The 21,275-nt window shown below is 51.9% G+C and overlaps 6 protein-coding genes and 1 non-coding gene across 7 annotated transcripts; 4 read left to right on the plus strand and 3 right to left on the minus strand.

Moving 5' to 3' along the window:
• Window positions 1-64: 64 nt before the first annotated feature.
• Window positions 65-657, plus strand: COL26b_012767 (uncharacterized protein; the record flags this gene model as incomplete). Its single annotated transcript, XM_053185404.1, has 3 exons — window positions 65-93; window positions 191-326; window positions 358-657. The coding sequence occupies 3 exons, from the start codon at window positions 65-67 to the stop codon at window positions 655-657; spliced, it is 465 nt and encodes a 154-aa protein (XP_053030667.1).
• Window positions 658-2,832: 2,175 nt separating this feature from the next.
• Window positions 2,833-5,991, minus strand: COL26b_012768 (uncharacterized protein; the record flags this gene model as incomplete). Its single annotated transcript, XM_053185405.1, has 4 exons — window positions 2,833-3,081; window positions 3,139-3,704; window positions 3,767-5,869; window positions 5,946-5,991. 4 exons carry the CDS (start codon window positions 5,989-5,991, stop codon window positions 2,833-2,835), a joined length of 2,964 nt encoding a protein of 987 aa, XP_053030668.1.
• Window positions 5,992-9,617: 3,626 nt separating this feature from the next.
• Window positions 9,618-10,559, minus strand: COL26b_012769 (uncharacterized protein; the record flags this gene model as incomplete). Its single annotated transcript, XM_053185406.1, has 2 exons — window positions 9,618-10,012; window positions 10,064-10,559. The coding sequence occupies 2 exons, from the start codon at window positions 10,557-10,559 to the stop codon at window positions 9,618-9,620; spliced, it is 891 nt and encodes a 296-aa protein (XP_053030669.1).
• Window positions 10,560-11,167: 608 nt separating this feature from the next.
• On the plus strand, window positions 11,168-11,262 carry COL26b_012770. The gene has a single exon. It is a non-coding gene; the product is annotated as a tRNA-Ile (tRNA).
• A 1,513-nt stretch (window positions 11,263-12,775) lies between these two features.
• Window positions 12,776-13,862, minus strand: COL26b_012771 (uncharacterized protein; the record flags this gene model as incomplete). Its single annotated transcript, XM_053185407.1, has 2 exons — window positions 12,776-13,379; window positions 13,438-13,862. The coding sequence occupies 2 exons, from the start codon at window positions 13,860-13,862 to the stop codon at window positions 12,776-12,778; spliced, it is 1,029 nt and encodes a 342-aa protein (XP_053030670.1).
• A 2,399-nt stretch (window positions 13,863-16,261) lies between these two features.
• Window positions 16,262-17,080, plus strand: COL26b_012772 (uncharacterized protein; the record flags this gene model as incomplete). Its single annotated transcript, XM_053185408.1, has 1 exon — window positions 16,262-17,080. The coding sequence occupies one exon, from the start codon at window positions 16,262-16,264 to the stop codon at window positions 17,078-17,080; it is 819 nt and encodes a 272-aa protein (XP_053030671.1).
• Window positions 17,081-19,130: 2,050 nt separating this feature from the next.
• Window positions 19,131-21,006, plus strand: COL26b_012773 (uncharacterized protein; the record flags this gene model as incomplete). The annotated part of the gene is made up of 5 exons (XM_053185409.1): window positions 19,131-19,191; window positions 19,308-19,739; window positions 19,801-20,221; window positions 20,272-20,563; window positions 20,599-21,006. The coding sequence occupies 5 exons, from the start codon at window positions 19,131-19,133 to the stop codon at window positions 21,004-21,006; spliced, it is 1,614 nt and encodes a 537-aa protein (XP_053030672.1).
• Window positions 21,007-21,275: the final 269 nt, after the last annotated feature.

Below are 21,275 nucleotides of genomic sequence, written 5' to 3' on the forward strand. Positions count from 1 at the left end.
CCCCTTACGCGCGCGACTGACCGTCTCTTTGGCGGTGGTTGCCTGCCTGCATGCCCACTTGAAGATGGAGAAGAACAACGTGAAGCGGATATCGTAAGTTGATCTCAGCATCACAACTTGAATCAGAAAGATGCTAAACATGTAATGAAAAAAAAGGTGTAAACGGTGTCAACAGAGAAAGGTACCGCAGTATTAATAATCCACGGAGTCCCTCCGATGTCGCCCGTCCCGTCTTCGCCGATGGCCGTCGGCCACCGCCGCATTATGGAAGTCTCGTCCGGCTGACAACGGCGCCGCTCTCAGATCCGGTGTTCCCGCACATTCCCGTGCGCCAATTGCTCCGCAGCTTCGGCTAAGTGCGAGTTTCGGGAGAGCGACTTCAAACGGCCGCCCGTGTCACGTGAGTATGTTGCGGCACTGGAGTCTCGCATCGCCTCGCTTGAGGGCTTCTTAGCTCGGCTCAAGGAGGCTAGCAACGATGAGCGAAACCAGATTTTGGACGAAGTTGAGATCAAAGACTACGTGCCGTCTTTCTCTAGCTTGCCCTTGGAGGACGAAGCAGCGTTGAGTGAGGCTTTGACCAAGGCGACCTTGCAAGAGACTTTGGATGGTGAGGTTCTTAAGAAGAGAGTGGATGTAATATGTTCTGGTGACTGACAGTCCAGGCTCTATGATTTACCACGGCCCAACCAGTATCTTTCAAAATGACTACGGAGATACTTGTGGCAGCTCATCGGGCAACTCAAAGAAGTCACCCTTCCAGGATGACAGAAGCAACCTGATCAACCAGACAATGCGTTTGTGCCTGGGTCTTTTCTTCTACTGGCAGTATCCACTGTTTATGTTCATTGACAGGGAGGCTTTTGTAGCTGAATTCGAGGACAACCCCATCGACGGCGACTTTTGTTCTCCTCCTTTGATCTATGCCGCAGCTGCAATCGGGGCCCTAATGTCGAAGGATCCTGAAATCAGATCCCGGGCGCAAGGTTTCGCGGATACGGCACAAAGTATCCTGACAACGGAGGGCCTGAGCGCCCCGAGACCAACCTCTGTGCAGGCTTTGCTTTGCTGTGGATATTACGAGGTCGGACAAGGAAACATTTCGAGGGGCTGGATGTTCGCTGGTACGCTAAGGTGATCCCATTGCCGCATTATTCGATCGCTCACGCGAAAGGCAGGTATGGCTTTCAGAATGGGCCAGGACATTGGCTTTCAACGAGAACCGACCCACTGGGGCTCAGAAGACAGGCCGAACTCGACGTCCCCGTTCCCTTTCGATAACGAGTTTCGACGCCGAATATACTGGGGCTGTTTCTTATCTGACAAGTCAGTCTTGCAGATTATTGCCCAATCCGTGGCGCGCTCTAACTTATGTACAGAATCTTCAGCTTGTTTCTTGGGCGCCCGACATTCATGTACGAAAATGACGCCGATGTCAATTTGAGCGAGCCACTGCCGTTAGTTTTCCTTACATACTTGCCTTATCTTCCGCTGACAGAACCATAGCCATGAACCTCCGGTTTGGGAAAACTGGCTCTTTTCCCATGACCTTGGCTTTCTGAAGACGGTACGCCCGGCTGGGCCAAAATTGACTCTGCTGTTCAACCAGCAAATAGAGTTAGCCCGAATCATTCACGACATGCTCTCTACGACATTTGCGCCTAGGAAAAAGACCGATGCGCATGCTAGGAGATGGACTGAGGTGTCTTTAAATAAGCTGAACGCCAGACTTGTTGCCTGGCATGAGGCTCTCCCGACCAATATGAGATGGAAGAAGTGGTTTACCAATAAGAATAACCTGCAAGTCAACGTGGCCATTTTACAGTAAGTATTTCATTCTCTCACGTTGCTGGGAATAGTAGAAGTACTCACACTCTTGTCTGTTGAAGCACTCTCTACCACAGCACACGCATCAGCCTTAACTTGCCCTTCATAGCTTCGATAGGACACACGCCATCGTTGTCAGAAGACAAACCCGAGAATGAAAAGAATCCGCTTGCTCAGTCGTTCAGAGTATGCAGAGCAGGTGCAGAGGGCATCGTGGATGTTTTGCAGCGTTTCAAGAGCGAACATACCCTCGGCAATGCGCCTCTTCTGTTTGTGGGTGGCTGCATCTTGGCTATGAATGCGATATTAGTTACTTGTAGGCACATGAGTAATCCCTCGTCACTAGCCAACGACACCCTGCTGCCTATATTGGACGACGCACTGCAAGACATGGCTCATTCGTGGTCACTTGCGGGAGAGGCCAGGCTGAAGTTCAAGAGCGTGCTGGATGTGAAGACCCGTCGCAGTGCTGGGCCACCTACAGAGGCAGAGAAACATGTCTCAGGATCTCGCAGCGCCTCAGAAGTGCCCAAGTCGGTGCCGGTCTTACATGAGGAGCTTTCGAAAACGGCCGCAACGACTCCAGCGGTTGCATCCGCTCCGGCCCCCAATATGGCCTCGCCCGGGCCTGGTGTGCTCATCGATCCTACTCTCATCACACCGGGGGGTGAATCACTAGGAAACATGGGAATAGCAACACAAAGCGGTGACTTGGAAACTCCCGGACAACATGTCTGGGAGCCGATGAGCGTTTTGGACAGCGAATCGGCGTATTGGGCTGGAGTAGGCGACAATTTCCTGGCTGAATCAGATTTGAATTTCTTTGACGGTGTGCCGGAGTTTGACTGGTCAGATCAGCCACCGATACCATGATGATTTGTGAGAATTTGACTTTTTGGGGTATTTCTGATAGTAATAAACTTCCAAGGTTGGGTAATAGCGGGTCCCGATGTTCTTCCTCACACCCACCGTTTTCCTCTGCAAAGGATCTTACGTGTCGCCATCTTATGCCTTCGGTCGGAACTCATCGATAACACTGACTGGCTTGGTGTAGCTCAGCTCAGTTTTGTAATCGTGGGGGAGGCCAAAGACCTTGGGCCCAGCAATTTCGAGGGCACGCTCGGTTGCCCAAAGGGGATGGCCCGCCATGATCATGACGGCCACCTTTAGGCCGTATCTGTATTCTTGGACACCAATGGCTTCGCCAGTCGAGGTGTCAAGGAGGAAGATCAAGTCGGGAACAGTCGCGATGACCTTTTCAAAACAGTTAGCATCATTGCCAGGAAAGATGTCAATGGTAATCAGGCTTACCTTCTCCGTGCCGTCCTCAAGCTTGCCCAAAACGCCGAGGTTCTCATTCATGAACGGAACCACAACTTCCTTCAAGCCCTCGCCAATTCTATCCGTATCCGTTTCCATCTCGCTTTCACTCAGCCTCTCAACGGTTACCTTGCCCAGACTGTGTGCCGTAGTTGTCAGGGTGCTTTCGACGCCACGAATCTTGCCCTGGAAAAGCACCTTGGCGCTACCAGGACCACCAGCAGCCTCTATCAAGTCCTTTGTAACTGTTGAAACAGTGCCAGCTTGCTGCGCCAAAGCGACTACACGTCCCAGACGCCATGCTAACGAGTAAGTGTTTGGGATGCCGACCTCGCGCATCAGCTTTCCAGGGATGGGACGGCCGGCGGCGCCGGCGGCTGAGCCCATGGCCATGCATGCATCACGAATAGCAATTCCTGCTGAAGTCTCATCGGTTTGTGTCGCGGGGATGACAACGTTGTGACCGGTTCCACTGCAGAGAGTTACAGGGAGGAGCTCGTTGACGGACTTGGCGTGGATGTATTGGGAGACCATCTCAAACTGGGGGTAAGCTCGGCCTGTGGACATAGTGTTAGCAATACGAACGGTGTGTTGGAGTCCATTAGTATGAGAAACCTACCCATCATATCTCCGTCAACCGTGGGGATATCGTAGTACCGTGAGCTTCCCCAGATAAGGGTAGCGACGCCATTTGCTCCGCCGATCTCGGTGGCAATCAGTCTCTCAAACTTGGTCTTCATCTCCTTCTCCATCTCCTGCATGGCATGCCATACGCCGTGTCCTCCGGGACGCTCGATACTAACAGCCGGTGTACCGACACTAGCAACGGGCGGCATCATCTCCTCGTCCTTTAAGTCCTCGATGCGAATGATCTTCATTGTCTCTCCTTCTGTAAGAAGCTGTCTCAACTGGAGATAAGGGGCGTATGGAGACCCGCCGCCACCGCAACCCAGGATGTAGCAGCCGATAGACAAGAACCTTAGGTCAGTCTCAGAGAGAGTCCAGAGACCGCTCGACTCGATCTGCGGGCGGTAGGTTTTAAGGTCGACGGTATCATCCTCGTCGGCATCACCAGCGTCTGTGGTCTCATGCTTCTTAGTCTCCTCGAACATCTCCTCGTCAACAAGTTGGTCAGGGGCAGCTGTCTGAGTCATCTCCGAGTAAACCCGCTGATGGTCCGCAGCCAGCGCAACCTCAATCTTGATGGAGGTCTGGTTCTCCACATATGGCACACCAGCAACTTCTTCGTGGAGGACCGTAACAGAGCTCGAGTCACCGCCCTTGGCTACAGCGTTCTCGATAGCTCTAGCTTTGACCTCCGCAATACCGCCCTGGATATCTGAGCCGTAGACAATAGTCTCAGCTGAGCCGTAGATCTTGGCGATTGCGGCACCGATGGCATTGGCGACGCCAGCATGCTCAGGCAGCACCACTTTGCTCACACCGGTGAGCTCTGGCGGGCAAAGAACGGAGCCACCTCCGACCAAGATAACGGTGCACGGCTCGGGAGAGATTTTGGCGCGATCGATGACAGATTCCAGCATCTTTCTGACTCGCGCCTTACCCTTCTCAATAGTGTCGGTCGGCAAGGCAACTGTGGTGTTGCCAATCTTTGCACCCGATGCAACAGCGATATCTGTCGCCGTGGCCACCTCGCCTCCGAAGCACAACGCCTTAGTAACGAGGTCATGGCCGACGCTATCGGGTCCAACAGCAACAGATCCATCGTCGCCAACGTGTAGGATGGAACCTCCGCCCAAGCCGATACTCTCGACTGAAGGCATCTCGAGGTTGACCTTGACGCCAGCCAGGGCCGTGTAGCTCTTGGATAGACGAGGGTATCCATTCTTCAAAAGATAGCCCACGTCAGAGGTCGTGCCGCCAATATCAACGACGATACTGCCAGATTGATCGATCGCGTCCGACGCAAGGAAAGCAGCACCTCTGATGGAGTTGGTGGCACCCGATGAGAAGATCTTGATAGGCGCCTGCATGGCTTCGGAAAACGGCAGAAGGTGGCCAGAGTTGGAAGTCAAGTACAGCGGGCACTGAAGACCGATTCTACGCATGGCACCGATGAAAGCTCTGATCGTCCGCTGGGCGAAGTTGAGAATCGAGGCATTCAGAATCGTGGCGTTCTCGCGTGCGAGGAGACCCGGACCTGCGATATTGTGAGACAGGACAATGTTGACATCTTCTCCGAGCTCATTGCGAAGAATCTTAGAGACCTCTTCTTCTTGGTGGTAGTCTTTGTCGGTAGAGCAACCGATCCCAACAATGGCCACGTTCTTCAGCCCTTTGGACTTGATGATGGCCGCTTGCTCGCGGATCGCTGCCTCATCGATGGGTCCGATGAGTGTGCCGTCGATGTTGCATCCGCCAGGGATGATCGCAGAGTGTCCATTGATGATGCGCTTCAGAGCTTTTGGCCAGTCTGCGAAGGGCGGCGTTCCTGTGGAAAAGTTATGAGAGGCCAAGCGAAGGACTGCAATCTTCTCGACACGCGATGTGTCTCTCTCAATGATTGCGTTCAAGAAATGCGTCGTGCCGATGGCGAGAGCAGTGATGCTCGCCGGGTTGAGGGTTGACGAGTCCAACAGAGCTTTCAGAGTTGCCTGGACAGAGAGCGTCACGTTGGAGGTGGTTGGGGCTTTGTGAGATGCAACCACGGCGTCCGCACTGGTCTTGGAGACATTAAGCAAGACGCTGTCCGTGTTAGTACCTGGAAGATACGGTTAGTCTCCAGACGCAGAGTCGGTGTAAGTGACACGGGTCCGGGGGCCCTGTCGGTCGCTCACCTCCGACGTCTACTCCCACCACCAACGTCCCATCCGTCGAGGCCATTTTGACCAGACTTTTCGTGCGACGGGGGCTGAAAATTGTCGCTATGGCCGTTACGCTGCGGGAAATCGGCTTCTTTACGATTCCGAAGCACGCCACGTTTGACTTGATTGAGGCGATCGCAGGAAAAAGGGCTGTTTCGTCGTCAGGAGCGGCTTTCGGTGATGACCTCCGTGTACTTTGAAGGTAGTTGACGCGGGCAGATTCAGCCGGGAGGTGGGGTTCAAGTAACGGAGTCCAACTCCGTTCATCGGCGACCGTATGCGACCCTATCTGGGTTGGGCGCACTAAAAGCGAGTGACCCTGTCGCTAATGCACCCGCAACCACTTTTGCCAGGGCTACGCGTATGGGGAAGGTGGATGATATGCAGACGGTTAGGGCGTCTCGGAGTTAACCCTTCGACCCCATCTTCGCCTCTATTGGCCTTGAGTTAGAAGACTGATTATGATCGATGAAAGAAAGTTATATCTCGGCACCATCCTTCAGGATTTGCATCTTGCTAGCTCAATTTCAGGTGCCTGACTGACTGGCGAGTGATAACACGAGAGTTATCCGAACGATGATAGGACAATGCGAAACTTCACGATCACGCGATTTCTCTGGGAAGTGTCGACAATACTGTCTGTGGCAGATAGCAATATTCAGAACACAATTCCGAGCCGGGTCTACTCTTTGTTACGAATGACTCGTAAGAACGAAAAGAGTGCAGTTTTAACAAGTCCAGCGAACGCTGAACTCCTATCACCCACAGCGTCGATAACGGCCATGATTGATTTTTCAATACGCTTCACAATAACCTTACGTTTGTGTGGTGGTATTTCCACTTCTTTCATCTTGGCTTGAAAATTGGCTTCAAGAAGCAAGGAAGACAACGTAGAGAGAATCACATAGAACGTAGCTGATGGAGATGTTGAACTTCAGAAACCTGACTCAGTAACTGTGGAAGACGCTAGTGGAACCAGCAGGATCCAGGCTGCCCAAGCAGTTGAGGGGAGGCTTGGAAAACTGACAATCGTACAGGTAGAGCGGTGAGTTCCGAAAGAGAGCATTGCAGTCTCGCAATGAAGTGGTTTATCTTGCATACGTCGGCATGGGCTCAACGCTGTCGTGCTTGGTTGTCGCAATTTCCTACCCCAACCGCATCCAGTCCTCATGTCAGTCGATCATTCCTCTTGCTTCCCGCGGCATGATTCATGTTATTGCCATCTCTCCTAGTCCAGTGTCTGTTGCAAGAAGGGGCTAAAAGCACCCGCTCGAGTATGTAAAATTATTGTAATATCTTACAGAGATACACAGGACTTTGTCGAGAACTGGGGGTATTCGAAGACCAACGCGAACACACAACATTATGGAGTACACTTATGAAGGCGACGCCATCCTTAGTTGATGTTAGAGAAGTGTGACTACAATTGATATTACTCAGATGCCCAACTATGATTCTCATTGGCACCTAAGGTATTCAACGTATCCTTGAGTTTGTTGCAGAACACTGGATAGGTACCTACTGTGTGATAACTGGTATCGGTTGTCGTATCTGCGGGTATCCTGTCTCGTACTGCTATCCTTAACTCAAACGCATTTACAAACTCCTACCTATCTTTCATTCCAGGTGAAATGCTTCTTTTGACGCAGGTGATAAACGTTCAAAACTTGACTGCACGCAAATCCGGAGTCCAAATCCGTCATGTGTATGTGACCCGCTGTGACGTGACCAGCCAATTCCCGGGTCGAGGGATCCAGCAGGCAGCATTAGCGCAATCCGAAGCTATCAACAGCGGTCCGGCCCACTGTACGATAGCTTAAATACCCCTCCGCGGGGTTCCTCGCCGCATCTGAGTCAATTGAAGAGCAAGCAGCATCCGCGATGTCGGTCATAAGCGAGAGCAAACACGGGGTTAAGTACCTCACGGTCGATTCTACGTTCGGGGCAGTCAAGGGGTTCATCAACAAAGATTATCCGAATGTTGCCCAATATCTCGGTATCCCCTTTGCAGAGCCACCAATAGGATCCCGACGCTGGCTTCCTCCCACACCGAAAGCGCCTCCGACAGCGATTGATGCTACGAAATTCGGGCCCTCCTGTCCGCAACAAAACAAAGGCGGCAGACCTTCAGTGTACAACACAGATGTTCCTGAACTTCAGATCAGAGATGAGACTTCCGAAGATTGCTTGTCGCTATGTATATGGGCACCAAAAGAGGCAGTTGAAAGCGCATCAACAGCCAGACTGCCCGTCATAGTCTTCATCACTGGCGGCGCATTCCTCGTTGGCGGCACAACTGTGCCATATCAAAATCCCATGCCATGGGTTGAAAGCAGTCAGAGACATATTGTAGTATCCATCAAGTAAGGAACATTCATCAAAAGGCTCAGAATCTTACTGATCCCGAAATGCAGCTACCGTCTCACAATCTTTGGCTTTCCAAATGCCGCGGGCCTCAACCCTCATGAGCGAAATCTAGGCCTCCTTGACCAGCGTCTCGGTCTGGAATGGGTGCACAAGCACATTGCATCTTTTGGCGGCGACCCGTCGCGAATGACGCACTTTGGTCAGTCCGCGGGTGCTCGCAGTATAGATGCTCACTCTTTCACGTACCCCGACAAGCCTCTGGTGAGAAATATTATTATGAACTCTGGCTGCGCACTGCCTCCGCTTCCAGTGACCGATCCCGAATGCACACACTTCAGCTTCCTAGCAAAGTCTATGGGGTTCGAAGGTGGTGGCGCTGTCGCCGAGCTGGAGTTCATGAGGCAGCAGCCAGCTTGCAAGCTGGTGGATGCGATCCGTGAGCACTGGGCGACGAGTGAGAGGCCTTTCTTAAGTTTCAGGCCTATCGTCGACCGTTTTACCATGTTTGACGACTACGAAGAGCGTGTCCAATCCGGAAGGTTTAGCAAGCTTGTAAGACTACCTGATTCTAAGTCTTCAACAGAAACGAGAATATTACAAGCTGACCATCACCAGCCTGCGATCTGTGGGACGATGAATGACGAAGGCACAGCAGTAGCGTTGTATAATCCCGAAGGTCCCGACCCAACGGTGGCAAAACGAATTACAAAAGGTTACTTCCTTGGACCTATGGTCAAGATGGCAAGGTAATAAACAATCTCAACTACGAGTGAGATGCGCAAAGCTGACCTTGAAATAGGGCGCGTTCTGCCCATGCTCCGACATTTCGCTTCTTGTTCAAAGACTTTGCGCCACCTGGCTCCAGTTCGTTTCCCAACATCTCACCACGTCCCTGGCTTAGGGCATATCACTGTTCAGACATGCCCTTGGTCTTTGGCACACATTCATGGGCGAGGGGTCCTTCGACAGCATTTGAGGAAAAGGTCTCTAAAGCCTGGCAGGACCTTTATGTTGCATTCGCAGAAGATGGCCCGGATGGGCTCAGAAAGCTAGGTTGGAACGACATGAGTGACGGTGAAGGAATTATCATAGGTTGCGGTGAAAAGGGGTGGGAAGTAACCCCTCTTGAAGAGGTCGACCGATAGTGACATTATCCTAGGATGGTATGATCACTCTACTTCACACAGATTCAATGTTTTGAAGGCCAAATACAGGCTTCGAGTTCTTCTATGCCATACGTGTGTCGCCTTCCGGTCGGGCGATGTCTCTCCTATACGCTCAACTCTCAAGGTATACATTTTCGCAAATATCTCCAAAAACCTCCATGGTTCTCTGATATCCAGCGATCACCTCGTCAACACGCTTGGCCACATCTCTCCCGAGGGGCAGCACTCTTTCAGCTTCTTTTCCTTCCCCAATACCAGTGCCAGTGATTACTTCGTAGATTACTTGAGACGCTTTCAGATGATCACCGTCTGCGGGGAATCCATCTGTGGCGGACGCCGCCATGACTTGGTACACCTTCTCCATTGCACTTCCCTCATAGTCCGCCGGAGTCGGTGTCCTCGCCAACTTCACCGATGGGCCCATATTGGTGTCGAATGATCCAAGGGCCACTGACAGTACACGGACTCCAAAAGGAGCCATCTCTTTGGCAAGGACTTTGCCGACACCTGCGATTGCGACAGTCAGCTCGAGACGCTAAGAATATCATGCTTACGTACCGTCCATAGCAGCCTTCGCAGCAGCGTAAACTGCCATCGATTCTCGACCCTCCAGCCCTGCGCCTGAGCTGATGTTGACGATAGCGCCGGTCCTCCTCTCTCTCATGTGCGGTGCCACGGCTCTCATCAAGCGATATGTCCCAAAGAAGACAGTATCCATTTGCGCTCGGGTCTCCTCTTCCGTAAATCCTTCAGCTGGGCCATGGATAGACCACCCGGCGCTGTTCACGAGAACGTCGATAGCAGTGCCATTCTTCTCAAGATCGTTCACGACATCTCCTGATTTGAGATCATCGACATCCAACCGTAGCCATTGCCCGCCGCCTTTCTCAACTTCTTTGACCAGCTCGGGGGTCTTCTGGGGATTGCGTGACGTCGCAATCACATGGTGTCCGTTTTTCAAGGCAATTCGTGTCAGAGCTAGGCCGAACCCTGAAGAGCAGCCAGTGATGAGCCACGTGAGGGGTCTATCGGGGACAATAAGCTGGTTTGACATATTGAGTAGTTGATGATATTGTGTGTTGTGAAGGCGACATCACGGCAAAAGCCTATACCCAGAAACTTCCTCAAATATTAGAAGCCAAAAGCTCTCGGCTTACATCAATTTTAAATCCGTAGGCCCGACCGCCGCTTAGTCTCCGGCGACTTCTTTGACGGCCCCGCATCGGCCGCATAAGGCGGTCCAGCCGTTTCCGGACTTAAGGTGAGCCGGCCGTGGCTAAGCTCCGTCCTTGTGAGGTTGAGTCTTACAAAGATCCAAACGCCATCATTCATAGGGTTCACTCTCGGGTAGGCAATGCGAGAAGACCGCCGGGTTTCAGTATGCGGCCGGTGAGCACCCCAATCATGTGAACTTTCCAAAAGTCGATGCGCGAGGATGGATGCAAGGCCCAATCGCACGATGCGAACATGCGCTTAGCCAGCGATAAAGTTAAAGTTACGGGATATGAATATAGGGTGAAAGATTGTACTCTAATCATTTTCTATTAAACCGCCATCTTACACGCAGGCGCATGCTGGGCAAGCCTCGATGGAGAGCACTGGTTACCTTGGTCGTGGAACAGCGGCTGGGTACATAAGCAGATCATTTGGAAGAATCAACAAGGTCGGTTAGCTCAGTTGGTTAGAGCGTGGTACTAATATGTCATCTGACATGTTCAGTAATGCCAAGGCCGGGAGTTCAAGCCTCCCACTGATCACACCTTTTTTGGCATTTCCTAGGATCTAGCACGTTCTTTTTTTCATTGGATTTGTCAACTTCTTAACTCTTGAAATTTGAATTTTTTTTGATGTGAGCTTTTCGGAGGATGAGTCGCCAGGCAAGAAGAAGGAAAAGTAAGCCCCACCTAATATAAGCACTATTTACTTTAATCGAAGCTCTGTTATTACGAGATCATGTTAATTGTTTGACAGGATCCTCAAAATACTAGAAACGAGGAACTCTTATGGCCTCACAGTAAGTAGTCTTAATAACATCGCTCAACCCGCGGTTGTATTTGGCGCTATATTAGGGAAAATGTCGATAAGTCTGTCAGGCGGGAGGTGATGGCGCTGGACAACAAGCCGAAGTTCACTTCCCAAGAAAGCGGGGCTTATCTGAATGCGCTTCTTTTCGCCCCTATTGTACGTTTTTTTTTTTGTCTTGGTGGGTAGGTCATCCCGTGTGGTCCTCAAGTCCTCAGGCCGCGTCGTTTTTGGTACCCCTCTGTCGAGTTGCGTAATCCCGGGGAGCGTACGTCTCGTCCTGTCCTGTCGAAATGTTGTGCAGTAGGGCGCGGCACATATTTGTCGAGCGGATAAAAAATTTCAGCCGAGTTACTCCTTGAGAGCGACCGAGTCTATTGTCATGGTTGGGGAAAGTCCGACGATGGTGAGGACCTTTGGAAGGCACATGCCGAGCTCCAGATATTCGGTGCCGGTCCATTGGTGCAGTCGACGAACATGTGGTCTGCTCTCCGATTTTGTCTGCAGTTTCAACCGTTTATATGAAAAGATTGATTGAAATCGGCGTCGGTTCCGTGTCGCGGTGGCGCCTTCGTCGAGGGGCTGTCGTCAGTGGAGATCTGGAAAGCACTACACGGTCTACTCCATGATCCTCCCATCCCTTTCTACCTTGAATCCACTCACTATTTGTTGGAATTCACGGGTTTAAAGCCCCATTCACGATGCTGCTCAAAAGTACGCTGAGACCTCGGTGTTCCATCCTACAGCCCATGCGCCCTGCGATGCCAACATATCTCGGGACAGGATGTGATATTTCAAAAGTGAATTCTAGCTCCACACTACAGCACAGGAAACCCCTTACCTAGATGTATGGTTGTGGCGTGAAATGCTATCTCTGTTTGAAGTTGCCCTTTTGTTGTTATGTATTTACTTTTGGTCCCATTTGATACGCGTTGAGATCTGATCCTGGCTAGAGTACCTTTAGATTATGGCTTCCATATGAGTCTACGGCGGAAACTCGAATAAAGCAGGTATTGGTCCACATTCAAGAATCCTGGGTCTGTTGTAGCGACCACATTTTGTCCGGACGTGGCTTATTGATTTCTACTTATGATCTGAAGTTGGTTTAATGAGTGAAGAAAAGAACAAAATCACAAACAGTGTGTAACATAGCAAATAAACCCCCCTTTTCTGATCAGATGAAAGCGTGAGTCCTGTTTCAATCCTGTGGCTTTTAATGCGACCGGAAGGTCATCGCCGACAGCAGGCCTATTTCTCACCCCAGCTCAGGACCTTGTCGAATTTCATCTCAGGGACAGCGGCAACTCTACCAGTCGAGCCCTTGGCGATGACCTTGTCCTCCTCCTCCGACCAGCACGCGCCGCCCTCAACGTCCTCGCAGAAGGGATAGACCGTCTTGGTGGGCATGTAGCAGAACTTGCGCTCCTCGAGAGACACGAAGCTGGGCCCGACCGACCCTCCGGCCCCACAGAGGCCCGAGGCCGTGTGCTTTGCCTCTTTGCTCTTGACCAGGCGCGTGTCCTTTTCGAAGCGGCGGGCGAGGCGAGCGTGCTGTTTGTCGACGGCGCGGCGCTCCTCGGACCGGGCGGACGAGGTGGAGGGCTGCTGGCTGAAGAGGTCACGCTTGCGTGTCCAGAAGATGACGTCGGAGGGGTCGGGATCCTCGGTGAATCTCAGGACGGGGTCGTTGTTGCAGTAGTAGTCGAGGTCCTTGGTGCCGGAGTCCTTGGAGTATTCAGGCCAGTGGACCTGGATACCGGTGGTGTCGACGTCTCCGTTTTTGTCGACCCAGGCGCAGAAGACGGTCTCGTCAGGGCCGTCCTCCGTGGGGACGTAGATATCCGAGTAGTACCTGGTGATAGGATGTTAGTGGCATGCAGAGGACAGGCTGGAGAGCTTGGGCTACTGACCAGTTACCACCTCTTCCGTAGGCTTCGTCACAACTCTGAGCCCAGTTGCCGATCGTGTTGGCGTAGTTCTGGCCACCCGGGAAGGTCACGGAAGCCCAGGAAATGCAAATGGCATCGTCGTTGCCGGTGAAAAGGGTGTAAGTGGGCTGCTGGACAACATCCGAGACGCTAGTCTCGCAGAGGTCGGCGCCGTTCTCACACTTGTTGTTGTCATTGGTGGTGATGCCGAGGAACCCGCCCTGCTCGTTCCAGCAGCGGACGTCGGGGATGTTCCCGCCGGCGTTGCTCAGGGGCGGATCACCAGCTCCGTCAAGGCCGATCTTGAAGGCGAACTTGGCGCTCGGGTTGTCGGGCTCGGGGAACATGTCCTTGAGGAAAGAGAAGATGGTGATGACGCTTCCGACGACACCGATAGCGGTAGCCATGTTGAATAGTAGTGAATGATGGCCTAAGGGTTCAAGAACGATCTGAACTTGCAAGCTGCTTCAGAACCGAAGACTGGCGGGCGAAGAGGTTCTACTGAGGATGTTATGCTCGAGTTGCTCATTTGAGAGAATAAAGGTGGTGGAATAGGAGCTTCTTATAGTCGATTCCAGAGATATCTCGTCTCTTCCCACAAGGAGGCCCAAAGGTTCGGCGGAATCTTCGTCCTCAGTTCTTCACACTTTCGATCCATCTAGTCCACCATCACATCTGATTTCGGTAATACTGTTCGAGCTCAGCAACCTTAGCTGTGCTGACTGAGTGGCACCATCGCGAAGCGGCTTACATGGAGGATTACAGCTCGCCCCCAATTAATACGAGGTAAAGAGGCACAGAGGTTGCAGTAACGACTCCAACACATTGCCGTGACGAGCCTGGCTGCCTGATTCTCTACTCGATCTTTGACCCCTCCTAAGGCGTAGATGAGAATGAACTGACTTTGGTAACTTTTTTCATGGCTTCCTAGCCGCGTGTTTCCGCTCCGCCGCTCCGCCCGATGGCATTCAGCCTCGTGCCTCACAGTCTATGTTGGCCGTGCCATGAAGATCGAGATCTTCACCAGAATTGGAATTCGGTGTGTCTGTGCCAAGTCGGTAGAGAATCCTGCAATGTGCTGAGCCTGCTGGAAACTCCTCCAAGCTTCCGAAAGAAGAAGAGTCTGGCTTCAAAACCTGGCTCAATGGGCTCCATAGTCGTTGGGAACTTCTGTAGAAGGAGTTGTTGCTGAGCCGCAACGAATCTCGAGAATGTTCAACCCATAAAATAATCATTATACCTGCCAAGTGAACTAGAGGAGAACCAAGTAGTAAACCCTGGACGTACGATTGGACAGGGTTAATACAACGGGATTTCAAAGTAACCATCCAAGACCCACTCGTCCAGGCAACAACAGGATGTTGGCGCATTTCGAGAGCGACTAAGGCCGCTTATAGCAGACGCTCAGATGGGTATTCTTACAACGGCTATCACACTTCTTGTTTGACGAATGAGTCTTCGCTATGTTTCAAAACTCGAACACGTATCAGTTGATGTTGTTGATGAGCAAAATAAGTCCCGGCTGTGTCCAAAACCGACGGGCCGTTTAACGTGACATCGATCTCGAAAGCTTATAGAACAATATTTCAGACTGAGCAGTTCACTACCGCATCACCCTGTCGCCAAAACAAATGGCCGGTTGTTTGGTGGTGAATGCTCAGAAGACCGGCCACTTACTTTGGAACCAGAGTGCTCATATCTTGCGGCACACACGCCAGGAGGCCTCAGAGCCTCCTGATAGGTGCACGTTTACGGTCCATAACGTGGATCCAACGGTCTATCCACTTATCTGAAATGAGCGGGCGGCTGGATATTACTGCCTGCGTCAGTTACCATGGGTCGAAACGCCCGACTCCAAGGGGATTAGGTAAGACTCGATCAGGCGATCCAATAGAGGATGGACGCTCTTTCAGACGTTTCTCTACCTCTCTGACCACCTCCAACACGGCCACATTCCGGGTGAACTGTTGGTACGAGCCTACAACAATGCCAAAACGGGAAAGTGATGTGACCAAAACGGATGAGTTGCAAGGGGTCATGCCGATCGTTGAAGCAGTACGCTCGCGATGGTGGCTTGCATGGGAGCGGCGCGGAGAAAAAGGAGCGGGACGGGCCAAGAGCCAAGAGCCAAGAGCCGAGCGCCAAGAGGTAGGAAGGAATCCGCCTTGCTGTGCCGTCGGGGGCACCGGATAATTGACGTAATGTGGAGAGATTTCGGTGAGTTTTATGTTGCTGTTTGCTTTTGTGAGGTGTTGCATCTCATTTGCCGCTTGTTGGACCTTTTGTCGTATCATTCTTCTTTGTCTACCTTCGCCGTTGGCCAAGGCTGTCGCCAAGCGAGGGGTAATCGCTAATGTCGAGGTCGAAAATGATCACACTGCAGTGATGTGACATCATGTTTGTTCCCGCAACCACAAAAGACCCCCGGGAACCTTTTAACCCAAACGGAAACACAGCATATCTCACCCCAGGAAAAGAGAAAGACTTAAGAGCGGGCAAGTCCCAGAAGATTTTGTCGGATATAGACTATCTATAGCGCGGGCAACTCACGTCAAGTCCACTGCAACGGAGAAACCAATTCAACCCGACTTAGTACGTACTTAGCAATTGTCCGACTCAACCACCCTTTCAGACTGTTCTTTCCTAAATCACCATGAACACAAGACTCCTTGCTGCTATATCTCTGGCAACCTCAGTTGCGGCCCAGGACAGAGAGATCTCGTCGTGCAGCGCCCTCTCATGCATCAATTCCGAAAGCCAGGGTGTGTGCTCGTCGGGCAACTCATCCCGCTTTGTTGGAGTGGGAATGGTGCCTGAAGTGCTCGACGTCGCCGATGAGAAGCTTTCGCTTACTCTCGTTGATGGGAGCCCGGATGGCATCCTCGCTAGCCAGCAGGGCTATCAATTTTCAACTCAGACGCTGTATGTCGGCGTGCCAGCCAACTTCAACTCCAGCAACCAGGAGGCCGGCTGCGCCCTTATGATGCAGTATCAGGAGCAAACATTTGAGCTGTCCGAAGACAACACGCAAAATACAACTTCTTGCAACTCGGTTATTTCGGACGGTTGTCAGAACAACATAGCAACTTTGGTGGAGCAATTCCGGTACACTACGAATGGTCAGGGCAACAACACCGGAAGCGCCTCGTTGCCACGATGCGAGTCCCTAGCGCAGTTCCTCAACACCAACATCCACCGCGAACTGTCCTTCTGCAACCGCTTCGCCGGCCACATTAACATCACCGCAGGCCCTATCTCTGGCGAGGACCTTTCTCCTAGCCCAGTCCAGCTCCAGAACGAGGGTTGCCAGCCCGTCATGCCCGAGAGCTACGAGCTGCGCAAGGTAGCCGAGATGCGGCAGATTCTTACCACAGGAGATAACAGTGGCCAATCTCTGGGTGGCCGCTCTGGCGTAACTCCCGTTTTCACCGTTCTATACGACGATGAGAACGATGACAGCCCAGAGGTGCAGTTCACCTGCATGAAGACGTTCACCGCTGAGGGTGAGGAGATGCCTGATTCGTTGAACGGCGACGACGACAAGAGTGGTGCTGTTTCCACAGGCCATGGTGCTACAGCCGCAGTCGCTGCGACTCTTCTTAGTTTTATCTTCCTTCTCGGTTGATCAGCAACATTGGACGGTGCACTTGAAGGCTTTCTAGTTGACCGCGCGGTTATCGATACAGTGAGAATGATCCGGCCATGGCGCTCATAAGTATAAAATGTTTCGGTACTCTGGCTGGAATGAGTAATGAAGATTACATCTTTCAATATCATAAAACTGAGGACGAATCAAGTTAATAGTCATGTGCGTGAAGAAGTGCGGGTGGAGTCATTCGTCTAGGCTCAGTCGTGCTGTACAGGAGGTAGCATGCGCCAAACTTTACATCATTCAGCAAGCTGAATGAAAGGCCGGATGAATTTCATCTCAGTTATGAGATCTGAACATAAGCTAAAACAAGCAAGTAGTGTCTATGGGTAGGTAAGCCGGACTGTTCGCACTTAACAACCTTTCTGGTGACCAGCCCATGTTTGTGGTCGAAGTCCGTCAACTGGGCCACGGTCGAAACAGAGTCTGAACAATATTCATGATGTGGCTGTCCGATGGCTGTCACCAACCGGGGTATCTGCTTTGACACATGAGGATTTCCACAGGCTCGATTATCGTGGCAATCGCTTCCATGTATTCCACACGCGGAGCCTTATTCACAATGCCTCCAACGCCAGATACCAAATCATTTCATATCTTACAGGATTTGTTGAAGCACGTGCTGTTAACTACGGAGAAGACATTGATGCAAGAATAACGAGGTGCTTGAGGTTATGGCTTCTATCATGACATGTTGAACTGCCTAAGTCAGTAGCCAGATGACGGAAGCGACTTTCTGCTTGAGCATTGATCAAACTCATCCTGGTGCAAACCAACAGTGCTTTGCCTAACCTTTTGGTGGAGGCGGTGCTCCAAAGCATACATGCATGCCATGACCCCGAACTGGTCATCTGAGGGGGGTCAGTCGCGTAGACGCAATTATTCCTAACCACAAATTGGCTTACACACTAGCTGTATCCACCAAAGATACTTACGTTGAACGGAATATGAGTCTGAAGTCATGTTGTGCGCAGGGCAAAAAGTGCGCTCATTCAGACCTTAGAGTTTGAGATTTTGGCTTTCGGTGATGATTTAGCTGACGGTCGATGCACAGAAATCAATAGTATGTGAGGTATCTATTTACGCTGCAATTATCACATTTCGCAAGTATCGATTGGCTTTGTTCAGCACATGTTTGCAAATGTGCCAGTGCTCTTCTGCGTTCTATGACATATGGGCTTCCATTGGGACGATACCTCTACAAAATAGCAACCCTTTTCGCAGCCAATCCTAGTTGCTGATAATGCGTGCACTGCAACCAGTCAAACGTATTCCTATCATGATCGTGGCGCCAGCCAGGATAGTAAGGGCCTGGCGCCAATGGGAAATCAGCCGAAGCATCCATCCACTCTACCATAATTAGCACACCGAGTTCACTTCCCGAGAAAGCGGGGCTTACCGAAGCCGAACTTGCAAAAGTTCGGCCAGTCGCCCCTAATCATCCCCCTCCAACGTCCACAACATCGGTCAGACGAACCTTTCTGCTCTTCATTCATCTGTCTCGGAATCAATTGTCTGGGCGTCATTGCTCACTTTCCGAAGGTTCGTTTAAATATGGCCGATCGGGGTACACCGCTCCGCTACCGCAAAAACGGCCGCCTTCAGGCGTGCGACCCCTGTCGCCGGCGAAAGGTCGTATGTGACCATGCCCGTCCGATCTGTGGCAGTTGTCGGAGACGGAGGAAAGCCGGAACATGCGAGTACACGGCCGGCTCGCCGGCGCGGATGCAATCTCCCAGCACGCCGGCACGAGATCCGGGTCAGCTAGGGCCTCCTACTTCGGACGGAGTACCGGAGCAGCATCTCACTGGGTCGACTGCCGTTGAACAGCCCACACAATCAGACCAAAGTGCGGCCGGAAACGACCTTATAAACTCCAACTCCCAAACTCATCAACACCGGAGCCCACATGCTGAAGTCACAGCTTCTGGGCATCTTGGGGTCAACTCATTCGGCGATATCTACAGAGAAGTGGGAGACAGCTTGTCTGACCACGATAACAGAGCAGCTGGAACATCCAGAACCGATGCTGCCACAGTCGGAAGTACTCTGGCAACACCTTCGAATGGTATCACTGAACTGCCGCCGTCAACAACAACATTAGAGACATGTCTCTTCGTTTTGCAGAGCATACCCACCGAAGACAAAGGTCAGGCGCTCTTCGCAGCTCACTTCGATCCCCATGACGCTTTTGTTCGTCCAGTCGCCCAACGCGCCCTCGACTCTTTGTATGCCACGTACGGAAGCTACCTCGGCACGGTTCGAGACGACGCCCAGTTGTCGGAGCTGACCCGCATCCTGTGCGCCAACACCGCGAGGCCGTTCTCGGAGAATGAAGCCGATCCCGAGAAGTGGGTGGCCCAATTCACTGGAACGAACATAAGATGGGAGACGCTCGGGATACTTTACATTTACTGGGAGCTGAGCTCTAGGAACAACCACCTCGTTCGCCCAGAGACCAAGCCGCCTCCGCCAGGGGGTCGAGTCGCTGCGTTTCGGCAACGAGATGTGTACAGAAAATGCATCAATGACTGCCAAGCCTTGGCGAGACGAGCTACAGAGGTCGGCAATACTCTGCTGCTGTATGTGTACTGGAAGCGTACGATTGTTGCGTCTATTGTGTCCGGGGATACTAGTAAGTGGTTTGACTCTTTCACCTCATGCTCTTTCACACTCATACCGGACTCCAACTATAGGTCTGTCATGCTGGATGTACAACGGTGAAGCAGTCTCTCTAATGACCTTCCTCGGTCTACACGTCAACTCAAATAAAGGCGTTTACAAGCCAACATTGGCAAGCGAAATCAAGAGACGGCTCGTATACAAGATTTTCGTGATCGACAAGGTTGTCTCTTCGATAACGGGACGGCCTCCTCTGCTTAGCCGACGTTACATGCTAACACCCCCGCCGCTGGATCTCAAGGACGATTACCTGGTGGCAGACGAGGAGACGCTAACGCGGGCGGTTGCTTCTCTAGATAGCAATGGTTACAACACGGACGGAGCAGCTTACTCCATTACGTTCTGGCGGGCTCGCGCCCAGCTCATGATCATTCGAGACGAGATATTCGAGATCTCGCTTGGTGTTGAGGGGGCTACGTCTGCGGAGACTCTTTAGTAAGTGGATGCTGTTACTCAGCTGGTAAGCCGAGCTTACATGGGCCCAGTGCTTTGAAGAGTAGAGAACTACAGGCCGCAGCAGACATGCCGTCGGTTCTGCAGTTCAGGGAGGCGGATGTGCGAGACCCCGACGTCAGTACCGACATGCTCTACCCCAGAATCCTCATGCGCCTGGAGCATCTCCAAAACTTGTTCTTCATAGAACGACTCTTGTGCCGCCACGGTTGTGCCAACGAGAAGGATCTTCTCGCCGTGAGCTACGACTTGACCACCACCACCATGCTTTTCTGGACGAACATGGATGGTCTCGCCATGGTGTACGAGGATTTCAAGTGGTTGGTGAGTAAATGACCTCTTCCTCGCACCGTGTGCAGAAAGACACTTACGCGCCTTCCAAGGTTATGGCATATGCAGCCCCTGGCGGAGGAATCCTCTGTCTCGAGCTCCTGAAACCGACTGTTACCCTCAACGAACCTAATGGTATCACTAGTGCCAATGGCGAGAGTGTCACCCGGTCTAGCATCGTTCAGCTGCTCAGTCTGCTTGTTGGGTTCCTAAACTGGGTCAGTCCAAAGGAGGCAAACGGCAACATCTGCGCCAACTGCAAGATCATTGTGCAAAGGGTGTTGGATCAGGTGCTCAATGTAGCGCCTAGCCGGGATGACCCGTTGGCTGATTTCTTGGAATGGGATTTCTCGACACATTTGGACTTCAACTTTGATTTGCTGGACACGTTTGAGTGGACACGACCGGAGTTTTCATGGACGGACTTGCCTCCTTAAGGACTTGGTTTTGCACTAGGAATACCGAGGTGACGTACAATATTGCTCAAACTAGTCATGAGTGACTAAGTGACTAAGAAACCACGACTCATTAAACGTTCTTCCTTCGAATTGGCGGGCACGGGGGAATTGTTTGTTTGTTTGTTTAATATTTAACGCCATGGCGGCAAGGGCGCGGCCGCCCTTGCGGCAGACCTCCCGAAGGGTATGTGGCGTGGAGGGCCGCAGGCTCTAGCTATATACTCTGTAGTACACGCCTCTTCCTAGCG

This window comes from Colletotrichum chrysophilum (genome assembly GCF_026319265.1).
Source record: "Colletotrichum chrysophilum strain AFK26 chromosome Unknown scaffold_189, whole genome shotgun sequence".
Taxonomy (NCBI): domain Eukaryota; kingdom Fungi; phylum Ascomycota; class Sordariomycetes; order Glomerellales; family Glomerellaceae; genus Colletotrichum; species Colletotrichum chrysophilum.